General features: G+C 36.8%; 5 protein-coding genes across 5 annotated transcripts; 2 read left to right on the forward strand and 3 right to left on the reverse strand.

The window, feature by feature from the left end:
- Window positions 1-1481: 1481 nt before the first annotated feature.
- LOC101314611 (DUF21 domain-containing protein At2g14520-like) lies at window positions 1482-5760 on the reverse strand. The gene is made up of 11 exons (XM_004289675.1): window positions 5425-5760; window positions 4807-4883; window positions 4623-4706; window positions 4225-4338; window positions 4019-4105; window positions 3739-3878; window positions 3553-3640; window positions 2772-2845; window positions 2550-2671; window positions 2182-2450; window positions 1482-2067 (listed from the first exon to the last, which is right to left on the reverse strand). Exons 1-11 carry the CDS (start codon window positions 5600-5602, stop codon window positions 2023-2025), a joined length of 1278 nt encoding a protein of 425 aa, XP_004289723.1. The 5' UTR covers window positions 5603-5760; the 3' UTR covers window positions 1482-2022.
- Window positions 5761-9456: 3696 nt separating this feature from the next.
- Window positions 9457-10137, reverse strand: LOC101291207 (thioredoxin-like 2, chloroplastic-like). Its single transcript, XM_004292025.1, has one exon. The coding sequence runs from the start codon at window positions 10135-10137 to the stop codon at window positions 9457-9459; it is 681 nt and encodes a 226-aa protein (XP_004292073.1).
- An 803-nt stretch (window positions 10138-10940) lies between these two features.
- Window positions 10941-14426, forward strand: LOC101314898 (uncharacterized protein At3g49720-like). The gene is made up of 7 exons (XM_004289676.1): window positions 10941-11080; window positions 11734-11877; window positions 12129-12168; window positions 12271-12309; window positions 12900-13274; window positions 13607-13662; window positions 13795-14426. Exons 2-7 carry the CDS (start codon window positions 11755-11757, stop codon window positions 13945-13947), a joined length of 786 nt encoding a protein of 261 aa, XP_004289724.1. The 5' UTR covers window positions 10941-11080; window positions 11734-11754; the 3' UTR covers window positions 13948-14426.
- Window positions 14427-15514: 1088 nt separating this feature from the next.
- On the forward strand, window positions 15515-16519 carry LOC101315189. The gene has a single exon (XM_004289677.1). The coding sequence runs from the start codon at window positions 15574-15576 to the stop codon at window positions 16390-16392; it is 819 nt and encodes a 272-aa protein (XP_004289725.1). The 5' UTR covers window positions 15515-15573; the 3' UTR covers window positions 16393-16519.
- A 595-nt stretch (window positions 16520-17114) lies between these two features.
- On the reverse strand, window positions 17115-19369 carry LOC101290706 (branched-chain-amino-acid aminotransferase 2, chloroplastic-like). The gene is made up of 9 exons (XM_004289678.1): window positions 19293-19369; window positions 18960-19140; window positions 18662-18838; window positions 18253-18402; window positions 18061-18156; window positions 17824-17940; window positions 17637-17735; window positions 17376-17488; window positions 17115-17229 (listed from the first exon to the last, which is right to left on the reverse strand). The coding sequence occupies exons 1-9, from the start codon at window positions 19340-19342 to the stop codon at window positions 17115-17117; spliced, it is 1098 nt and encodes a 365-aa protein (XP_004289726.1). The 5' UTR covers window positions 19343-19369.
- Window positions 19370-21062: the final 1693 nt, after the last annotated feature.

Genomic DNA, 21062 nt, shown 5'->3' on the forward strand with positions numbered 1-21062 from the left:
GTATTTCCTTGCATTTTTCGTCAAAGATGCAATAAAGGAGCTTGTGTGAGGAATCTGCAAGTCATTTTCATATGTAGTTTTGGCTGAAATATTGTGTTATTAAATAGTATTACATTCTTTTTTTCGATACTGTATAGTGGTACTCTGAGTATTGAACTGAGAAGTCTCGAGCACTCCGAAAAATGATTCAACTTGAGCTAATGAATTCTCAAAATCGGCCCTGAGTCCCTGACAATGAAAAATTGATGAAGAAGACTAATGCATTAAGTGGGTGAAAAAAAAAAAAAAAATTAATCTCCAAACCGGTTTCGATCATGCTTGTATCAGTTGTATGGGGTAGAGGAACATGCAAATTTCATATTTATATGAATCACAAAATGCTTATGAATATAAAAAAAATCTTACGAGTAATTTATTGTTGCGCAACGACTATATATATAGACTCACACACGCATTATTGATCTGTTATATGTTTGCAATCTATTGTAGTTAAAATTGCTACAAATCTATCATCTATGGTTCCCTGAGAATGAATGAGAAAGTCGTAATTACGACTTACGAGTATATATACAATATATTGTGAGATATTGGTAGAAGCTAAGTAAGATTATGGAAAACTTTAGCATAATTAATTACGAAAAATATTGATAGTTTAGAATTTAAAACGTCTTTTAGAAAATAAATTTTATGTAAAACACGACATTTTCAATTAATAATCATATCGTTATTTAGTTCTAGAAGAGATACATGACCGGTCTCAATTGTTACTGTTCTTACCTTGTAGATTGTAATTGTGGTTGTCTTTCTTTGGTGTTCTTCTCCATGAAATTTATAATCATAGAAACTTCTTCAATTGTACTGCTTAAGAAGAATGAGATAGAGAAATACTATATTGATATAAACTCAATGTTCCATTATTGTATCTTAGTTAATACATGCAATTCCTACTGGTATTCAGTTTTGTCGGCCATAAATTAACATTCAAAATGAACTTGAGTTTCCTCAAATAAAGAGAATGCAAGTCCTAAACCAATATCCATGTTTCACATGTATATTAACCTTACAATGACATTGTAGTGTTAGTTTCTTACCTAAATACTGCAGGCTACATTGCATCTCAACAATAGTTCGTTTTCGTTAGTTACCTCACAACAATTCATATAATGAGCACCTATATATGTTTGCCCGCGGGTGCTTGATGATTGACTAATGGTTACATTTGGCTTCTGGCATTGAGGAATTAGATTGAGTAATTCCCAATTGTGATTTATGGCCTCACTGTCAAGTGTTTCTCGATCTGTTCCAGTTTCACTAAATTACCAACATTGTACAACTGATATCAAAGTTTACAGGTCTATTGATGCTAATGTTCCGTTTCGTTTGGACGTCGGACAATGATGAGAGGGCTCGTGCTGCATATTGATCGAGCAAAATAATATTAACGGGTGCCATACAAAGGAACAAGTGAAAGAGCTTTCTGTGTTGGGAGCAAGTGAACATTGTTAAGATGAAGAAAGATGTATCAGCTGATGCAGTATCATTTGAGATCATGCAGTACAGTTGATGTACACCATAGTCATAGTCTAAGAAATTGAAACAGTCTCCTGACATTCCCAATTCCGTCCAAGTGGAAGTCCTTACAGTCATGAGTAGACTGTGCCGGAACGGTGTGCTTGTGTAAACATTTGGTAATTCGACACAAGCAGACTGAAATTACCAACCGATATATATCAGAATTTCATGCCTCCAAAATTTAACTTCTGCCAAATTTAAGCTTAGTGATGATGTCCCATGTTCTCTTCTCTCTCTGTACTAAGCCTGGAGAAAATTTTCCATTCACCTCAACACATAAAAGTTGGTGATATACTATGGTACTAACAAATGGCACATCACTTCCATGGCTTTAGGCAAGTTCCAGTATTGCACCTGATTATCTATTTTAGAACCTAGGGGCAAACAAATATAACGAATATTGTGTGTTTCATATGTACTACAAGACACTGCTTCCTAGAGAGACTGGTGTTATGACTCCTCGTATTGATGATCAGTTTCATCAAATATTTCCTCCTGCAAAATAATGTACAGTTGATGTCAGTAAATCAAGAAGCAAAGGCTTTGTATTAGAAACTCTTGAAGAAAATCTGAAACATAGCTCAAGCAGTCAAGCATGATAGTTGGTACCTGTAAAAGCTCTTCAATGACGTCTTCCATTGTTATAATGCCAACAGCCACTTCCTCTTCGGGGAGCCTCGGGAGTGCTTCATCATCTATCTGAAGGATGTCTGAATACATCTCCTTTGACCATTTCTTGCTTCTAGACCCGCTTTTGAAAGAAGTATGCCCACTGTTAGGGAAACTCTTCCATTTATTCAGTGATCTTTTGCTCTTCAAAGTCTTCTCCTGAAGAGGCTTTTCACCATCAATGTCCACTCTCACTTCTTTCACTGGACCTGTTGAAACAGGCAAAGATTGGTTAAAGAGGTAGAAGCAGCAGATGGAGATATATTTTGTATGGAACTTTTTCAAGGCATTTTAGAAAGGGAACTTACTGTCAGCTGTATTGCCATCAGGTTGCTCCGCAGTATTGCACCGTCTTACAACAATAGCCATGTGACTGTGACCTTTCTGAAATTCATTCAGTATGTCATACAAGGGCAATGTTTCTTGAACCCTATCAAACAAATAGGAGTGAGAAATTAGATCATCAGTAATGTTATAGTTGATACCTTGACATGTAATGCAACCTTCAACTAACATCAATAGAAAAGTACCTTGGAATCTTGCGTATAGTCACATTCTTTACAGGTGTTTCATCTTCTGGATGAACAGTCAACAAATTTTTGACCTGAGATTTGAAGTTAAGACGTAATGTCAACAACCAATAAATACAAGACCAATCAGAAAGCTAAAACAAAATTGTATTTGTGAATAGCATTCACAAATAAAACCCACATTATCTTTAACCTGATTCTTTACAAAAGCTGTTCAGAAGTGGCGTACCACCCTTCTTTTCAACAATATATGTTACTAAAACTGTACTCACATGTTTAAGATTCAAAGTTGATGAAGGCATACTTTAAGCCAAGTCTAATGACTTAGATCGGTAAGTAACAAAAGAAAAGGACATGCTAAAGACAGCAGTTCAGGAAATAAAAATCTTAAAATAACCATGCCAAAACAAAATTGTATTTTGTATTCACAAATAAACCCACATTATCTTTAACCCAATTCTTTACAAAATCTGCTCAGAAGTGTCATACCACCCTTCTTCTCAACAATATCTGTTACTATAACTGTATTTACTCACATATTTAAGATTCAAAGTTGATGAAGACATACTTTGAGCCCAGTATAATGACTTAGATCGGTAAGTAACAAAAGAAAAGGACATACAAAAGAAAAGGACATGCTAATGACAGCAGTTCAGGAAATAAGAATTTTAATTTTAAAATAACGATGCCAGATTCTACGATGAATAAGAAATTTATTCCCTTTATGAAGTAAAGAAGAGTTCAGATATTTGAGATGCAGTTAAAAGCGTTAAGAAATTACCAGAACAAGTCCAATTATGTTTGTGGGCTCCTCATAGTACACTGGCACTCTACTATGCCCTTTCTCCATTATCAAATTCATCAGATTCCTGTGTGAAAGTTCAATGAGCAGCATTCAGGAATTAGGATTACAGATCCAAAACATCAGTTATTCAAATAAACAGGTGGTTCTCTGCCCAAAATAAACCTGTCAAGCTTGTCATTGATATCAATTGCAAAAGTTTCAGCTATAGGCGTCATGGCATCACTAGCAGTTTTCTCACTGAGCTCAAGGGCTCCAGCAATAATGGTGGTCTCATCATGTGTCAATTCTCCACCTTTCCCAGCCTAGAAAAGATATCACAAATCATTATAGAGCAGCTGTTATAGCATAAAAATAATAAAAATTCCAAATGAAAAAGGTTGAGAGAGCAAAGGAGATAAAGGTTGGATTGACAAAGAAATGGTATGAGAGCTATTAGACACACCTCATTGCCATGAAAATCTACAAGTGTTTTTAACTCTGCTCTGCGAAACAGAGCTACATGTCCGTGGCCAAGAAGATAGTCCAATAACTGGAAAGCACATAGAACATACAGTAGTCAGAGAAAATATTTGAATATCAAGCAATTGCGTTCCCCTCCTACCACTGGCATATAAATGCAAAGAAAGAGTGTTTATAACCATGTCACACCTTGCTAATTGGATATGCAATAGGAAAGCAGACCCACAGAAGAACACGGACAAATGGAGTCACTGCTGCACCTATCGCCAAACCATATCGGGTACAGATAGATTGTGGTATAATCTGCTCAAAGTGGTAAGTAGAATTTAGTGACACACCATAAAATCACACACTCTCATACACACCATGTTTGACATCATAACAATTTGAAGAATATATGTGAGGGTATTATCAAATAGCCAGACTGAAAGTAACATCATGGTAAGGCCATGGATCTATCGATTCAACTGGTCCATATCCGTGAGCTGCTTAGTTAACTTTGATGAACTAATTTGTTAAAACCATCCACACATGACTCAGACTTACAAACTCCTAAGTGATTGTGAATCCAGCTCAAGACAACTTACCTCTCCAAACAGAAGAATCAGTGTCACCGAAATTAGGATTGCACCCCAAGCCGTCACCAGACCATCCAGAAAAATGGGAAGTGCCTGGCACGAAAGAACAAACATATCAATATCAACTTTTGATCTCAAGTGAAAAAAAAAAAATGTTTTTCTTCTATCCAAAATAAACATCAATAACATTCACCTCCATTGCAGCAGCATTGCAAATCAGCAGGGTGCAAAGCAACAGATGCTGCTTTCTGACAACTGGCAAGATCTTTTCTGCAATCAGCAACGAAAAACACACACGAAAACACACAAATGATCAGTTACAAGAACAACACAAATCAAAATCACGCAGCACTAGTAAAACCATAATCTTCTATCACAAAGCTCAAGTCCTTGCACAAATCCTCTCTTTTTCCATCGTAAGCACTACCTTAACTCCACATCTTCCATCTCAAAAACTCAGGAAATTAAATAAAGAATAATAATCACAGATGAAACCTCATCATCAAAATCTTGCCAAATCACAATTCACTCAAATAAAGAAGTCTGATTACATTTCAACCAAACACAGCCACCAACTATTACTTTTACCTACACAAATCACAACAATTTTGGAAATTTCTTGAACTTTCTTTAATCCAAAATCATGAACTCTTTTTTTAATCCAAAATAGCCAATAAAACTCGAATTAAATCTCACAAATTTAGGTCCTCTGATCATCTTCCATTACTATTTTGATCACATTTTCCAGAGCAAAACCAAAAAGAAGTCTCAATTTCAAAACCAGACGCAGTCAAAAGAATCAAAACCATACCGGCGTGCTTGCGATCCTTGGGCTTCCCAGACTTGGCCAAGACCTCAAGATCGACGATGCTGAGGGACATGAGGCCCAAGGTGAGCCCAGACATTAGCCCCGCGAACAAAACCAGAAACACGATCACCAGTATGTGTATGAAGAAGGCGCTACTGCAACACTCATACTCCACCGCCATTCTTGAAAGCTCTCTTTTCTGCTCTCAGCTCCCAAAATTCAATCGCTGCTTCTCTCAACTCCGAATTCGGAAACCGAGCGACGGCTCAGAGCTACACTTGGCAATGGTGGAGAGAAAAGAGGAGAGAGAGAGAGATGGATTTTCTTCTTTTTTATTTCTGGAGAATGGTGGGAAGTCTGGGAATTTATATCAGAGTGGAACTTGGCAATGGCATCACTTCTTTTTGGTTTTCTTTTGGTTGCGATTATTAGACGAAAATTGACAGGGAGGTAATGACAGTGAACGGTAACAGTCAAAACTCTTTTGTTTTCTAGTTTGTTTACTTTTCAGTTTTTACTGTTCATCTTTCTTATCTTCTTTTCAGACAGAAATTACGGTTTAGGTCAAATCAAGGAGAAAAAACATGGTTATCGTTTTGGTCTTTGAATTGATTTGATGAAGATATTTTTCTTGTTAAGCGAGTGAGGTAATAGTATCTCCCAAAAATAGTTAGTTAATTTGTCGAAGAGCCAATTGGAAGGCGAAAAAGAATACGTGGAGTTGAGTAAGCGACGCTAGGTAGACCTTGTCAAATTCAACACGAGTACATGGCTGATGAAGTGACACAGTGAAAGTTATGAGTTAGATCATGTCAAACTTTACAGGAAAATCTTATAAACTGAAATAGTGATAAATTGATAATAATTGTAAAAAAATTAAATCATGTTAAACAAACACAAAAACAATTGAATGAACACACAATGTCTTAATTAGTTACATATTTCAAAAATCTAACCAATTACCACATCAACAACGTTCTCACTCCTATTTGGGAACTCATCAATATGTCATTGTAATTAGTTTCAGTCATATATTCGTTTTATGTGTAAGTTTTTTTTTATACAACTTGCGTTTTATGTGTAAGTTGTTTCGCAGTTGTTCCTCAAAGGTGAGTCTGTGAATCATGTATCTCAAAAAGTTTTTGTAGCCTTCTTTGATTGATCAGTCATCTCATTTAGTTTGATGTTTAATTTCATTCTGAAAATTCATCGTTTTAGGTGAACTACTTTTTATAAACAGTATCATTTCAAGAATTATAAATTATCGATCCTTTTAGAGAAGAGAAAATTAACTTTACTTGAAAATTACTTTTTTGAAAGATAAAATTAATAGAATAATGAGAGTGAAAAGGCCTAATCTTACAGAATCAAATAAGATAAAGAGTGTTGTACGAGAGACAAGGATATGGTAAATATAATAATAGTACTGCTATAACAATCATCGATCAGAAGCAGATCTTTTAATTTGTTATGTATTAGTTGGTTTTAAGCTGGCTTTTGTTGTGTTGGGAGGTGACGTGTCGTGCAAAGCGCCAGTGGGTGATATGGAGCATCCGAACCGAATACCCGAATATGCGGGTTTGGCTGTGTCGGTTATCGACGACCTATCGTCATCTTCAACCTTCTTCTTCTTCCTCATCATCTATCTGTAATTGGCGGGGTCTGAAACGATGCTGGTTTTCTTTTGGTTAGGGCACAGTTGCAGTGTTTGCCCTACATCATCTGCATCTCCATAATAAGTATCGCAAATAATGGCCTTATATTATCAATGCTTCAATGGGACACTGTGTTCAATGATGGAGGGAAGACGTAAGTCTTAACTAATGTTAAGACCATGACATCGCATGCATGGCCTATAGTGGAACATCCTTTGGGGTTCTTAATGCGTACCATACCATAAGAGAATAGCTAGCTAGCTCGTCAAATGAACAACATTTTAAGAGTTAGGACTTAGGACTACAAACCTTGCTAAGTTTTATAATTGACGGAATGACTATTTAAAAAGAAAATCGTGACTTTAAGGACTATTTAGATTAAAATGAAACCATAAAGACTGAATATATGTCAACTTCAAACCATATGAACTATACAATATTTAACGGTTTAACCCATAGAAAAAACTCTTAATCTAGACCGTATATCTGATAATTTGATATTAGCATATAACTATTTAGGATATGCTAATCAAATGGCAAAATGTGTCCCCAATACCTTTTTATTCATGATAACGTACTATTGGTATTGATCAAACTTTGTTGCCCAAAATATAATCTAGCTATATCTACCTTTTAAGCCAAAGTAAAATAGAACCACTTGTTATAGATCGATGTTATTTTCATATAGATTAAAAGCAGGAGATCGACAACTGCAGTGGTCATGACTCATGACTTGGATCGATATGTTATGATGCTTTGCGTATAGAATTACTTAAGCTTATTATTTCATAATCTGTCGATTTCATGCACACACATACTAAACAGCGAGACTTGAAAATGACACAAAAGCCAAATTATACATGGTTTAATTAAATAATTCGATCATGGGTGCTTTCAGTTAGGTAACAATTTAAAGGCTAATTAGGCATTGGTTAATAGAAGTCCTGCTGCTAAAAGGGTAATAATATCAATTGTTGCAGATATGATTGAGGAATAGTTAGTAATACATCTTTCACATCTTTTGGATATTAGCTAGATAAATTTGATTTTGCAATTGCTGCAAGCAATGCAACATACATAGTTAGTAAATAAATGTTCATATATATTTTGGCTTTACGTTGGGTTTACTTATTATTCATGTTTTTGTCAAATATATAGTGATTTTTCTTTTGAATCAGATTAAAACTATATGTCTTTTCAACGTTGGCAACAAATCGATGTGATATTTATATAGTGAGCCTATTGTGTAATCTTAGTCGACATGAGTGAGGTGGGTCATGACGGCCTTAATTATGACTATAAATGTCGAACATTATTCTTGTTTCTTCTATTTACTTGTATGCGCGCTTCTCTGTTGTCACTAACCTTTATCCACATACACTAAAGCATTGCGTATCAACTGTCAAATATATGCATCGAAACGGATCAGAAAGAGGAGGCCATGCACAAATTAAAGCCATGCATTATGTTTTGGAAAAAAATAGTGATGATTTTTGGTGCTTCCAGTTAAGTATCCATTTAATCCGCCAGCTGAACTCGACTACCATTAAACTAATTGGAAGTGCAGCTTGCTATATGAATTTATAAGCAGATCGAGTGGAAATAGTGAAATATCCACGTACCATTTATTATTTTGCTTAACTACGACCCTGTTCATTATTATCAAAATGGTGATGGAGATATTAGATATAATGGTAATTTTTAGTACACTATATATATAGGATTGAGAATTTGAAATTCATCTCAATCAAAATAGTTCATGATCACTCATGTTGATTTTGTACGTTCAGCCGTAAACGCAAATGCATACAGTTAATTAGCTTGTCCATATATATATATGCGTGTAACGGTGTTGAAAACTTGCAATTGATCTGTGCATATGTGCCGTGATCTGTGTTTCTTACATTGTTACTACTAATGCATGGTCACCTTCCACTAGAAAATTTCCAATAATCATCGAAAATTTTCAAATAGTTCTTGTTGATCTAATTGCAACAATTTGTTGTTTTGAGAAATTGTTCTTTTTGGATATAGAAAATTGATAAAGAAATCCTACAACATGCATTTGAAAGAAAATTAGAACACCAGTGACCGGTGTGGTTCCGGCCAATGACCTTTCTTTTGGTGACAAAATAAATTACTCATTATATCATAAAACCGGTAATTAATTTGCTACAATAAAATTTCAATTACGTAAATACATGGCTTGCACAATTAGAACGACAAAAAATGTGGTTGAATCGCAACATATGAAATTCTTTGACATAGCTAGAAGGAAATATAAAGAATACAAGGAGAGTGTGCTATATATCGCTGGGTTTGATGATATTGGCTGATCGACGCCCCTTAATTTGATCGCATGAGTATAATTGAAGAAGGTTTATCCTGAAGAAGATTCTCCTAGGGTTTGTCCTTCTGAACCAAGGAAAGGTTCCAGTTTAATATCTCCAACACCCTTTGGATCAGAGCCGATGCTGCAACGAGTAGTGTTGTGTAATTGAATAGCATCCTTTATTTTCTGGAAGCTAGCTAATGAACATGCAAAGGATTCGAGCTGTCCCTCAGATGCACTGTAAAAGTGGAAATAGGGAAGGACCTTCACTTTCATAATTTCGCACAATTTCTTGTTCTCATCAAAATTCACTTTCAGAAATAGAATCTCAGGGTGATCCTCAGCTGTTTTGCAGAGCTTAGGAAATAATGCACGGCAAGAACGACACGAAGGAGCGTAGAATTCTACGAGAACTAATCTATCTCCAGCTTCAGCTAAAGCACTTACGAATTCTTGAGTTGAACGTATGTCAATCATATTCGGAACACTTCTTTCCCACCATTCTGGTTGGTCTGTTTCAGCAACAGCGGCCTGTGCCTTGAAATGTACAAACTGCTTTCTGGGTCTGTAAGAAACAGAGCGAGCAAGGGAAGAATCCGGGAGAGAATAGGCCCTCCTAAATGGGTTTTGATTAACAAAGAGACCCGGTTGCTGTGAATTCAAAGAGGTGGACTTGGACAAATTAGAAAACCGAAGCGTATGGAGTTGTAAGCGAGCAACACTTGCCATTTGAATTCACTGATTTAGTCTTCTAGTGAAAAAAGAAGACGATCGAAGAAGATATGTGGATATATGGATATTCTGGCCGGAGCTTTGGAACAGGAGAAAAGGTTATCGACAGTCAATAATGTTTTCAGAGATAGCTCCTTGTGATGTAGTGAGGGGGTTTTATATACTAACTTAGGTCCTTGAACTAGTAGGAGTCCTTGAACTGGTAGGAGTCCATATGTCGTATTGAGTAGGAAAATATCAAATCCTTTTTCTTTTCTAAGAAGGGGACAAGCCCAAAAAGGTCCAGAACAAGTCCCGTATTTTAACAAAAATTATACAGCTCCTGCCTCCGGCCACTTATTCCGAACAAAAGCATAATACGTACAATACATAAACCCAAAAAAGAATCTTATTAACCACCAAATTCTCTACTTGCTCAACACTTGGACAATTAATATTTTTATTTTCGTTAGAGTAATTTTATTTTAAATATAGAGGTACCAAGTCACATCAATTACATTAACGTACACTCGGTCACTATTCAAGTGAAGGTCTGCGAGGGTGTCCCAATAAAGTCACACTCATTTCAAGCCTCAAATGAGCAGACTTAATAACCCCTCAAACATGTTAGGTCAAAAATTAGTGGGAGCTGAAATATGAATGCTAGATATGAATATTACATGTTAACTTGCTCGATTAGCCTTATCATATCGTGGTAGTAAAAAAAAAAAAAAGGAAAAAGAGAAAAAAAGTGAAAAAGACCGGTTCGGCTAGAATCCATTAATTTATTCAATATAAGTTGTAGTCTTGTAGATGTAGATGTAGAAATCGGTGTGTCCCAAGCTACGACTCTCTTCAACCTTCAGTATTAGAAACTTAGTCTAAGCTCTCCAAAGTGTAAGACCAGCAGTCCAGCACAGATCTGAATCGGCCTTCCCCTAGATCTCATATTCCACTTAAGGTTACTCCCTGCTTCTTCTTACACTACTACTCTTTGCTTTCCTTTGCCAGCAGTCTCTATATCCACGTTTTCAATGCGAAACAATTCAGCTTTGTTCACCCACTTAGCTTACTCGATCTGAAATCGTTGTCATTTTCTTATGGCAATTGCCTTTTCATGCATGTTTCAATTTCTTAATCAAGTTATAGTATTTGAAATGCTTTACTGAAATGGGTTATGGGTGTTGCTGATCTATGTGATTGAAAATAGTGTTGAATACTAATTTGCATTAGAAAGCTGGCAGTGTGTGTGTGATTGGGTTGCTTCTAGGAAAGATTGAATCTTTTGTGAGGTGCATGATATTAGAGAGGTATTGCTTAATAAAACGGAGCCAAACTTGATGAATTGGGGAGTCTTCAATGTAAAGTCTGAAATTTGAACTGTCCCGATTTCGATTTTAGATACCCAGCTAACATCAGTTTAAAGATTTTATACATTTCGACTGTGGGATCCTCTTTGGCTGAATCTTTGGTGGTTGATCTCAAGTTAGCTAAATTTATATGGAAAATTTTGAGTTCAGTGAGTAGTAAACTGTGAGGAAAGTGTATCACACTAGGCACTTGGAAATACTGTAAAGTTCTGTTTCAACTTTCAACTATTTTTGGTTTTTGCAGGTCCATTGCTATTATATCAGCATGTCCAGGAGGCCAGTCAATCCTGCTAGGCGCATTGGTGATGGTGGAAGCATCCCATTTGTGGGTGCGGTGCAGGCCAAAGCGAGCTCATCACCTGTACTGTCTGTAGCGCTTGTGCTTCTGGTACTTTTTCTTACCATCAATGGCTATTCATCCCAACCTTCAAATTAAATAGTCATATCACTGTATCTTTAATTCATTCTACCTTATCCTTATTGCATACAAAATTGATAATCCTAGAGTAACTGAAAATAGAACACAGTCCCAACATAATTGAGCGCAAATAGAATAGTTCTAACATAATTGAGCACAAATACATGACTAAAATGTCTTGCTATATTTGTAAATCCTGATTATTATTTCTATACTTTCAGGGTACAATTCTTCTTGTCTGCTATGCTTTTAGCGGGTCAGGTTTGTGATTCATTTGACAACTCTATTACTAGTGCATAGAAGTGTTAAAGTTATTCATTTTACAGCTCATTTGTTCACAATCATTACTTCTATGCATGATAGGTGGAGTGAGCAGTAAAGAGGCTGTGATTAAACTTGAAGGTAACATTCGTGATACATTCGTTTATAGTCTCGATGCCTCTAAATCATTTTGGTTATTGAGTGCAATTTGCAAGTACATGCATATTATAATAAAGGGATTAAGGGAGGACCTCAATTTTATTAGATCAAACGTAAAGTAAACTTTCCACTGACAATTGCAGCAATTGTAACCCGTCTATACACATCACCATGCATGGAGTTTAGATTTAACTTGTAATGTCAGAATTCCTTTATTGTGTATAAAAGTTTTTCTGAATTCAGAAGACATCTTCCATTTCATATATCTTTGTATGTTTAGGTTTTATTCATGAAGTATGTCAGATCTTGTGGTGTGAGATAGCATAGTTTAGATTTTGTGATGAATTGGTATACTGTATGGTCCGAGAGGCACACAGATTTTAGAACTAATCCTGTATCACATAAGACTCACTGAGTTCACGTGTTCAGTTGTTTTAGAATTTATACCATGCAAATCCTAGACTCTTTTTGCTGTGAGAGACTATTAGTTCTCTGAGTTGTTTGTGATCAACTGTTAGCATGAAAGTTTTGTCAGTCAGAGAATCTATTTACAGTTTGAAATGTAAATGCAGGTGGTGTTTCATGTACACTCGAAGTTCAGAGAGCAATACCTATACTAAAGAAGGCATATGGTGATAGCATGCATAAGGTATTGCATGTAGGCCCTGAAACATGTTCAGTTGTATCTAAATTATTAAAAGAGGAGGAGACTGAAGCCTGGGGTGTGGAACCATATGACTTGGAAGATGTTGATGGAAATTGCAAGAGTCTTGTGAACAAAGGCATTGTGCGTGCTGCTGATATAAAGTTTCCTCTTCCATACCGGGCAAAATCATTTTCTCTGGTAATAGTATCAGATGCATTAGATTACTTGTCTCCGAAGTACCTCAACAGAACTCTTCCAGAGTTAGCAAGGGTATCTGCTGATGGCGTAATTATTTTCTCTGGTAAAATTTCCATATTACACTTGCATTTTTCATTTTCATTTTGACGTACCCAAAAGTGATCTCTTTACTTGAACAACAACCATCTCTCCACTATAGCTGATTCCATTTCACAAACAAACCAAAGACAATTAATCTGTGCTTGTGAAAATTGTTCAAATTTCTGTCTTCCTAAATCTGCTTTACCATAAGCTCTATAATTGGATGGTCTCTGATGAATGGCTGAAATATGATTTGAGAAAACCTATTGATAGCTAGTTGATTTGAAGTTGACTGTGAGGGGCAAATAAACCCTGATGCCTGTGCTAATGATCTCTTTCTATTTTCATTTGTAGGTTATCCAGGTCAACAAAGAGCTAAAGTTGCAGAGCTATCCAAATTTGGCCGTCCAGTAAGTAACAATATTTTTTTTTTATCATATAACGAATTTATTGTTGAAACCCTAAATGTCAATCATTAGTTTTCATTGGCCTGCTTTTGTACATGTGAATATCTAACTTGACGTTTACAATGATTTTCATAGGCCAAATTGCGAAGCTCATCCTGGTGGATAAGATTTTTTGTTCAAACAAGCTTAGAAGAGAATGAATCAGCCTCGAAGAAGTTTGAACAGGCTGCATTAAAGAGATCTTATAAGCCCGAATGTCAGGTATTCCACCTTAAGTCATACCATTGAGAATCACATCATTGTATCTTTCATTGTATCAGTTATACCATTGCACAAAAGGTAACTATATATTTTGTGAAATACGGAACCTCATTATGTGCTCCTTTATGAGACGAGATTTCTGATAGATGTGTACTAAGGAATGATTTCCCAAGAATTGGGTACTGTCATCACTTTGTATTCTTTTATACGATGTATTTGCCGCCCACATTGCTGGTTCTTGTTGTTGCAATGATAGATTTGTTAGAATGTTCAGATATACATTTGTTGATTATATTGATAAGACAGTCGTATATCGTTTTAGTGATGCAATCAATTCTATCTTTTGATGCATGCCCTCAGTGGAGAAGTCAATTTCCACTAAAATTAAAACTTATTTTACCACGTTGAGGACCTTATTTACGCCATGACTGGAGGCTGTACCTGACGCCATGGCCGGAGGCTTTACCTTAATGTGTCATAGATCCACATAGTATTGAAAAGGGAATAGAGAAACCACGTAAATCCAGCAACTATTGAATTTACAACCAAATGATACCGGAGTGGTCCATGGTTCCATGACATTCTGTAGCTCTTCATTAACAATGTCTATATATGTAACAGAGGTCGATTACTTTGGAGTGTAATATAACTTTTCGGGAGAAGTGTTGATAACAAGAACAATGAACTTACGTTCACAAATCAGTATATTCCTCCAATCCCCGGGAGAAAGAATTATGAAATATGTTCCAGATCCAGACTGAAAATAATCAAAATATACTAAGCTAAAGCAGTATAGCACACACCAAGACTAAGAAAAGCTACGGTTCGTACACGCTTCGGACACGAAATGAGAAGCTATTCTATTTGTTCTCCACTCCTGCCGAGCCTGGCCTGCACAGTCTTATTGTTTATATAGTTAGTTTAATCTTCTAGCCTCGTACTAATTACTACTTTCTACTACCATTTTGATTATATCAAAGACGCTGTCCTCCATCTTATACCCTGTTAGAGATTCCTGACTTGAACGTTCCACCACTATGACGAACCAATTCTTCATGTCTTTCTTTAGAAAACCACGCGATTTCTTCATCTTATTCTTTTGTTTGGAAAAAGAAAGTGTTCAGACTTTTTCTTTCATGATCATCTAGTGTTGGCCTGGTCGCCAAGTGAACAAGATGGTTTGCTAATCTAGTATTCATGTTGTGAACCATTTATCTTCTTCAATAAGATCAAAGTTTGGAATTTTCAGGTAGCTGTTGCTTACCTCTATCGTAAAACATAGACAAAGACTTCCACACAAACAGCCAGACTAGAACACTATAGTATTTGTAAGTATAAAAACTAAGGTCAGATGGGTGGTTGGCCCTTCTCTACGTACCACCACACCGGCTGCACCTCCCCCGTGTGGCTACTGGCAGTGGCATCAAGAAAAAGAAAAGCTAGCTAATCGTGTACGAATATTCTTTAAGCAAATGCATGCATTTCCCATACCCAAAAAATAAGAGACAAACCAAAGCATCATTTCCTTACCCCCCACTCCACTACTTTGCCTACTGCTTGTTCTATAAATAGCCTTATTCCTAGGCCTTTCTCCACTCCTTCACCTTATAGATCTTCCAAGTCTCTCTTCCAAATTAGTACATCATTCCAAAGATGGCTTCCGGCTACGAAGTAGAGCTCACGATTTCTTCCGCCAAAGACCTCAAAAACGTGAATTGGCGCCACGGAGAGCTGAAACCCTACGCCGTGGTTTGGGTGGATCCAAACAACAAATGCTCTACCCACGTGGACGAATACGGTGACGACTCGCCCACGTGGGATGAGACGCTCTCAATCCCGCTACGGGGCCCGGTCGAGGACTCGACCCTCTTCGTGGACGTTATCCATGTTAAGGCGGACGAGGACGTTAAGCCTTTGATCGGGTCCGCGAAACTCCCACTTAGGGAGGTCCTCGATGACGTGGGGCTCGGTGCGCCGTCCGTTCATAAGTTGAAACTCAAGCGCCCCTCGGGTAGGCCTCAAGGAAAATTAGAAGTCAAAGTCACGATCCGCCCGCCCCGATACCAAGCACCCGACCCATATCACGCCCCCGCGCCATACGGGTACGGGGTCCCTCCACCGCAGTCGAGAGACTACGGCGCACCTCAGCAGTACAATTACCCATATGCCCCTTCCGCCCAACCCCAATACTACCAAAGCGTCCCACAAGCAGGGTACGGTTACAATCAGCAGTCTTACGATCAGAGTCAGTATGGGAGTGGCGGGTCGTACGGGTACGGGTCTTCGGAGAAGCCGAAGGAGAAGAGCAAGTTTGGGGTCGGGACCGGAGTGGCTGTTGGCGCTGTAGCCGGAGTTTTGGGTGGACTTGCGATTGCTGAAGGAGTGGATTACTTGGAGGACAAGGTAGCTGATGACGCGGCGGAGAAAGTGGAGGAGGATCTCGGCTATGACGATTTCGGTGATGATGATTGAAACTGATGATCGAACAAAAGGAGTCATATATAGGCTTCTGCATGTGTGTCTTCTTTGCTTTCTCCCTCTTTTATGTATTGGTTATGTGATACCATTACTTCTACTGGTTGCTATAAGCGATCGGGTATCAGATGAGTTCATGGCCAATTCACGCATTCATTTTTTACTTCTCTTTTCAGTGATATTGGGATGACGGAAATGCATCAAAAGCTTGCAATTACAGTGGTTTTCAGGGAATCTTCTTATTTGTGCTCAAATGACATGTTTGATTTGAAAAGTAACTCCCAAAAAAGGGTATATTTTGATACTTCCATCCAACTTCGATTGGAATATTGCCATATATATGCCAATATGTGAGCTTTTCTTGTACTCTTGTAGTGGCCAATATGTCCAAATTAGTAGATTGCTCATTCAAATATTGAAATCCCAACGAAAAACCTAAGTATGCATGGTACTCAATTTTGTATATTGAAGCATTTAAACCCTAGCCTCGCGGTAGGATCAGAATGAGATGGCTAGGACGACAATATGGCCGGTCTATGACATTTACAAATGGGCAAGAAAATGGAGAGCAAGAACTTTTGATATAGGTGGATTTGAAATACAATTATCAGAAGTAGTTATTAATGGAAATACTGTATTTAAATTGGTGAAAAAGAAGACTAAACATTTGGGTTTTGGTACAATATATTGATATAAGGTTCTGGATGAGAATTCGAAGCTTATTTGACCTCCAGGGTCCATCCCTTCTTGTCCTCGAGACGAGCAGTTTGGATTCCTGTTAGCGTTTCATACAGCTTCTGAGATACTGTTCCCTCCCATGTTTTGTACTCCACTCTGCAACAGTGACATGTAGAAAAAAAGTTTATGTCGTTGAAGTAATTAAATAATAGCTAGCTGATCACATATAAAACAAACTTGTTTGCGATTTGTCACACTGATTGTTACATTAGAATCTAATACGACACTGTTATTGCAAGCACCTTTTAGTGTCATAAGTTACTGAACCAACAGGGTTGACAGTCACGGCAGTTCCGGTGCAGAAGGCTTCATCAGCTTCAAGCAAATCCTCCAGCGGAATTAGACGCTCCTCCACCTGATTCACAAATCATCAAGAGAATATATATGTTCTCTGAAAGTTAATTTCATGTACAAAAAGTAATGTCTGAATTGTACAGTTCAGCTAGCTGATTGTAGCTTATATGTTGATCTAGCTAATCATGGAGGAGAAAAATGGTGTTCACCTGATAACCTAAATCAAGGGCAATCTCCATTATGCTTGAACGAGTAACTCCGGGCAGAATAGTTCCATGTACTAATGCTGGAGTGGAAATAACATTATCCTACAACAATAGAAGTGCATTTATTTTGTGTGAAAATTCATAATAGTTAGAATATATTTGTTTAAGAGTAACAGATCATTGGTAGTACCTTGACAATGAAAATGTTAGCAGCAGATATCTCCTCAATACATTTACCGGTTACAGAATCCAGGTATAAGATATCAGAGAACCCTTTGGCTCTTGCTTGCTTCTGTGCCTGGTAAACCTATAAGAAAGAAACGAAGTTGAGAAAGTATTACGCACTATATCAAAGTTCAGGATTACTCTCATGTGTGTTAGACAAACATATATAGATCGATATCATATTTATATCATGCTTAATTACTGGTGCATAATTGGTGATAGACTTGATCCCTCCAGTTCCACCGGGGGTAGCTCTACGGAGTTTATCCTCAACATACAGGTTCAGGGATGTCCTTCCCTATTATGTAGAATTCCTAAGTTATTAGTCAAGTTGAAAATGTATATCATATTAAGACATTAGACATGCATATATGCAGACAAGAAGAAATATTACCTTGTGGTAATTACCAACCGGAGAAGAGTTACCAACCGGAGAAGCATATATCAGGAATGTGCACTCTGGTGCCGGTCCAACACTAAGAACAGATCCACTTCCCATGAGCAAAGGCCTAAGATATAGTGATCCTTTTCCTGGAGGTGGTACCTATATAAAATCCCAGCCCTTCATTTTCATTAAACTAGATCTGATGGTAAAGAGCCTATCCCTATAAAAGATCCAAAAAAAGGGATCCCTCATTAGAAGGGTTCTGTATAGTTATATACCATACACATGTTTAGAGATAAATATTTTCCAATTGACCATGAAACAGGTTCATTAGATCATCATCCCAAAATGTTTCCTAGCCTGACAAGGATTTATATACGTACTTTATAAGTTGTAACTTAAGAATATATAATAGTACCCAACGCTTATTGGCGAGGACAGTTTGCTTCACAGCATCAACAAATTGCTCTACGGATGGAGAGGGCATGCACATCCTCTCTGCACCCATCTTCATTCTTAGAGCATTCTCTTCCGGCCGGAATAGCATAATACGACCATCTTCTGTTCTCACGGCCTTAAGAGCTTCCAATATTCCCTGCAGAGATCGATGTATATATAGGCATTCGTTGTATCAACTAATATATGGGTCAACAATCTGTGTATATATATATATATATATATATATATATATGTTTAATATTTTCTGACCTACATACCTGTCCATAATTCAAGATTCCAGCAGATGGACAAAGCTCAATATTCCTATAGGGGATGAGATGTCCTTGTGAAAAGATATTTCCATCGGAGCAGTTCATGGTGTACATGAAATCAGTTGGAGTTATTACAAATCCCAGTTCATCCCATTTGACACCATCAGCGTACTTTTCACCATCATCACTGCAAGTTGAGAGAGAAAATAAGATCTAATGATCGATACCGAAGAACCAGTATGAAGAAACGTACATGAATGAGTAAATTGACGTGGTAATATTAAGAACAAAATTAAGGTCCTAATTTAGGGTTAAACTTATTTATCTGAAATTAAGTACCTGTGGTTGATAGATTCAGAAGTTGTCTGCAAATCTGAAGAAGCTGCCATAGCTGCAGACTGTAAGAAAGACTTGGCGAGCGCGCTGTAATTAGTTTCGCAAGTGGTTTCTAATTACATTTGTGTTAACAAAAGTGGGTTGGTGGCTTTTGGAGGCCAAGGCCATGGCTAATAATGTCAACAGAACGAAGTAACGGTGAAGCTACCATTTTTGTGTTTGGTACGAATATTTGCCTTTGAAGCCGGCGGGTTAGATTAGTACGTAGTCATGTTCAAATAATAATTTGAATTTTTTCAATTCATTAATTTGCTACGGATCGGATGTCATCTTTTAGCTAGTAGCAGGTAAGTGACGATTTGAATGGGCTATAATTACTTATTTTCACTTCTGAAAGATTATTGTGCGCAACAAGATAGGAGCATAACCAGTATCCGTAAATTCTCTTTAACCAGGGGAGCATAAGCGAAATACAGGAAAATATATATGATGTATTTAACCTGGATAAAGCTAAAAACACAGAGAGTAAAAAGGCGAGAAAGAAAAGACAATAAGCTACATGTACAAAACTCGTCAGCAGTCACATTCACTGTTTAAAATCCAAATATTATACCTGAAACTGAATTGCATAATAACTTAAGTCAAGATCGTTTCACAATAAACACAAACACAGAACTGTAGAAATAAAAAACCAATAGCTTAAAGAGTTTCCTAGTTGCTCTAGGTGATTACCATAAGGACCAGCATCAATTGGGGTTCCATTCACGGTAGTCATCTTCTCAGCAACACAACTGCAATCTCACAATACACAAAACCAAGGAAAATCTTCTATGCTAGACTACTGTTTCTTCACAGAATGGGACTGTTATTTCTTTAGGAAAAACGTCGTTAGCATAGGGACTTTCTATTGGTATATATAGTGGCCTAGAAACATAACTCGTGCTCATCCCATAAGGAGTCCGGATTCACTTAATGTTTATTTATCTCAAGAACTCAATGTTGATCAGGTTAATCAACTTGATAAGTCTCCAATTTCTAATGAGAGACATACACCTCAATAGGTAACAGGATAGAGTTTTATATTTATATTTCTACTGATTATATTCAAGTTAATCTCAAAACTATTTTATGTAGACAAAGATAAATGCAGTGTTCAATATTATTTTCCAACAATCTCCCACTTGGACCAAGTTATCTTTGTTCATAGTAATTGAGATGTAATCAGAATTGTAACAGTTCTAAAGTGCGCATTGAAATATAAGAATAACTCATAGCTTATCCAGCTTGGTCAATATGCAGAAATGATGCAGAACCTAAGATTGAATTTAATCAGAAGACTAAATCAATTGAAGATCACTAACACCAGATACTGCATACCACACAAGCATAGTAAGATACACAGAAGAGCAAAATAGAATATGTCTATCTTGAATTTCTTTTGCTCAAGTCCTCTGAATGATTTTGAATAAACCAAAATCTTGTCAGCAAGCTGTAGTACAGTGAACCTGTCACTTGCTTTTCTTAACCTGCATAATGGTTCACTTCATGATATATTTACACATTCATATACATATATATACATACTTATATATATATATATATATTAATCATTTAGAAGATATGAATTTTGAAAATTGAACTTTATTGATGAATAAGATACAATGGAATGAAATGATCCTAAAAATTGAATAGAAATCTACTCATGATGAGAACTAAAATACCTAAAAATGAAAAGGTGACTCCCAACAGAACTCAGGCATCTAAATCTGAGAG

This window comes from Fragaria vesca, linkage group LG2, assembly GCF_000184155.1.
Source record: "Fragaria vesca subsp. vesca linkage group LG2, FraVesHawaii_1.0, whole genome shotgun sequence".
Classification (NCBI taxonomy): domain Eukaryota; kingdom Viridiplantae; phylum Streptophyta; class Magnoliopsida; order Rosales; family Rosaceae; genus Fragaria; species Fragaria vesca.

Excerpts from the sequence above, each read along its gene's own strand:
- LOC101315189 (XM_004289677.1), top strand. The coding sequence starts at position 15,574 with ATGGCTTCCGGCTACGAAGTAGAGCTCACGATTTCTTCCGCCAAAGAC.
- LOC101290706 (XM_004289678.1), bottom strand. The coding sequence starts at position 19,342 with ATGGCAGCTTCTTCAGATTTGCAGACAACTTCTGAATCTATCAACCAC. Across the intron at positions 18,403-18,661 it reads TCCTCGCCAATAAGCGTTGG|GTACCACCTCCAGGAAAAGG; the intron begins GTACTATTATAT and ends GATTTTATATAG. Across the intron at positions 18,157-18,252 it reads CGGTTGGTAATTACCACAAG|GGAAGGACATCCCTGAACCT; the intron begins GTAATATTTCTT and ends TCTACATAATAG.
- LOC101314611 (XM_004289675.1), bottom strand. The coding sequence starts at position 5,602 with ATGGCGGTGGAGTATGAGTGTTGCAGTAGCGCCTTCTTCATACACATA. Across the intron at positions 4,884-5,424 it reads CAAGGATCGCAAGCACGCCG|AAAAGATCTTGCCAGTTGTC; the intron begins GTATGGTTTTGA and ends TGCTGATTGCAG. Across the intron at positions 2,451-2,549 it reads TGATGGCAATACAGCTGACA|GTCCAGTGAAAGAAGTGAGA; the intron begins GTAAGTTCCCTT and ends CTGTTTCAACAG.
- LOC101291207 (XM_004292025.1), bottom strand. The coding sequence starts at position 10,137 with ATGGCAAGTGTTGCTCGCTTACAACTCCATACGCTTCGGTTTTCTAAT.
- LOC101314898 (XM_004289676.1), top strand. The coding sequence starts at position 11,755 with ATGTCCAGGAGGCCAGTCAATCCTGCTAGGCGCATTGGTGATGGTGGA. Across the intron at positions 11,878-12,128 it reads CTGTAGCGCTTGTGCTTCTG|GGTACAATTCTTCTTGTCTG; the intron begins GTACTTTTTCTT and ends CTATACTTTCAG. Across the intron at positions 13,663-13,794 it reads TATCCAAATTTGGCCGTCCA|GCCAAATTGCGAAGCTCATC; the intron begins GTAAGTAACAAT and ends TGATTTTCATAG.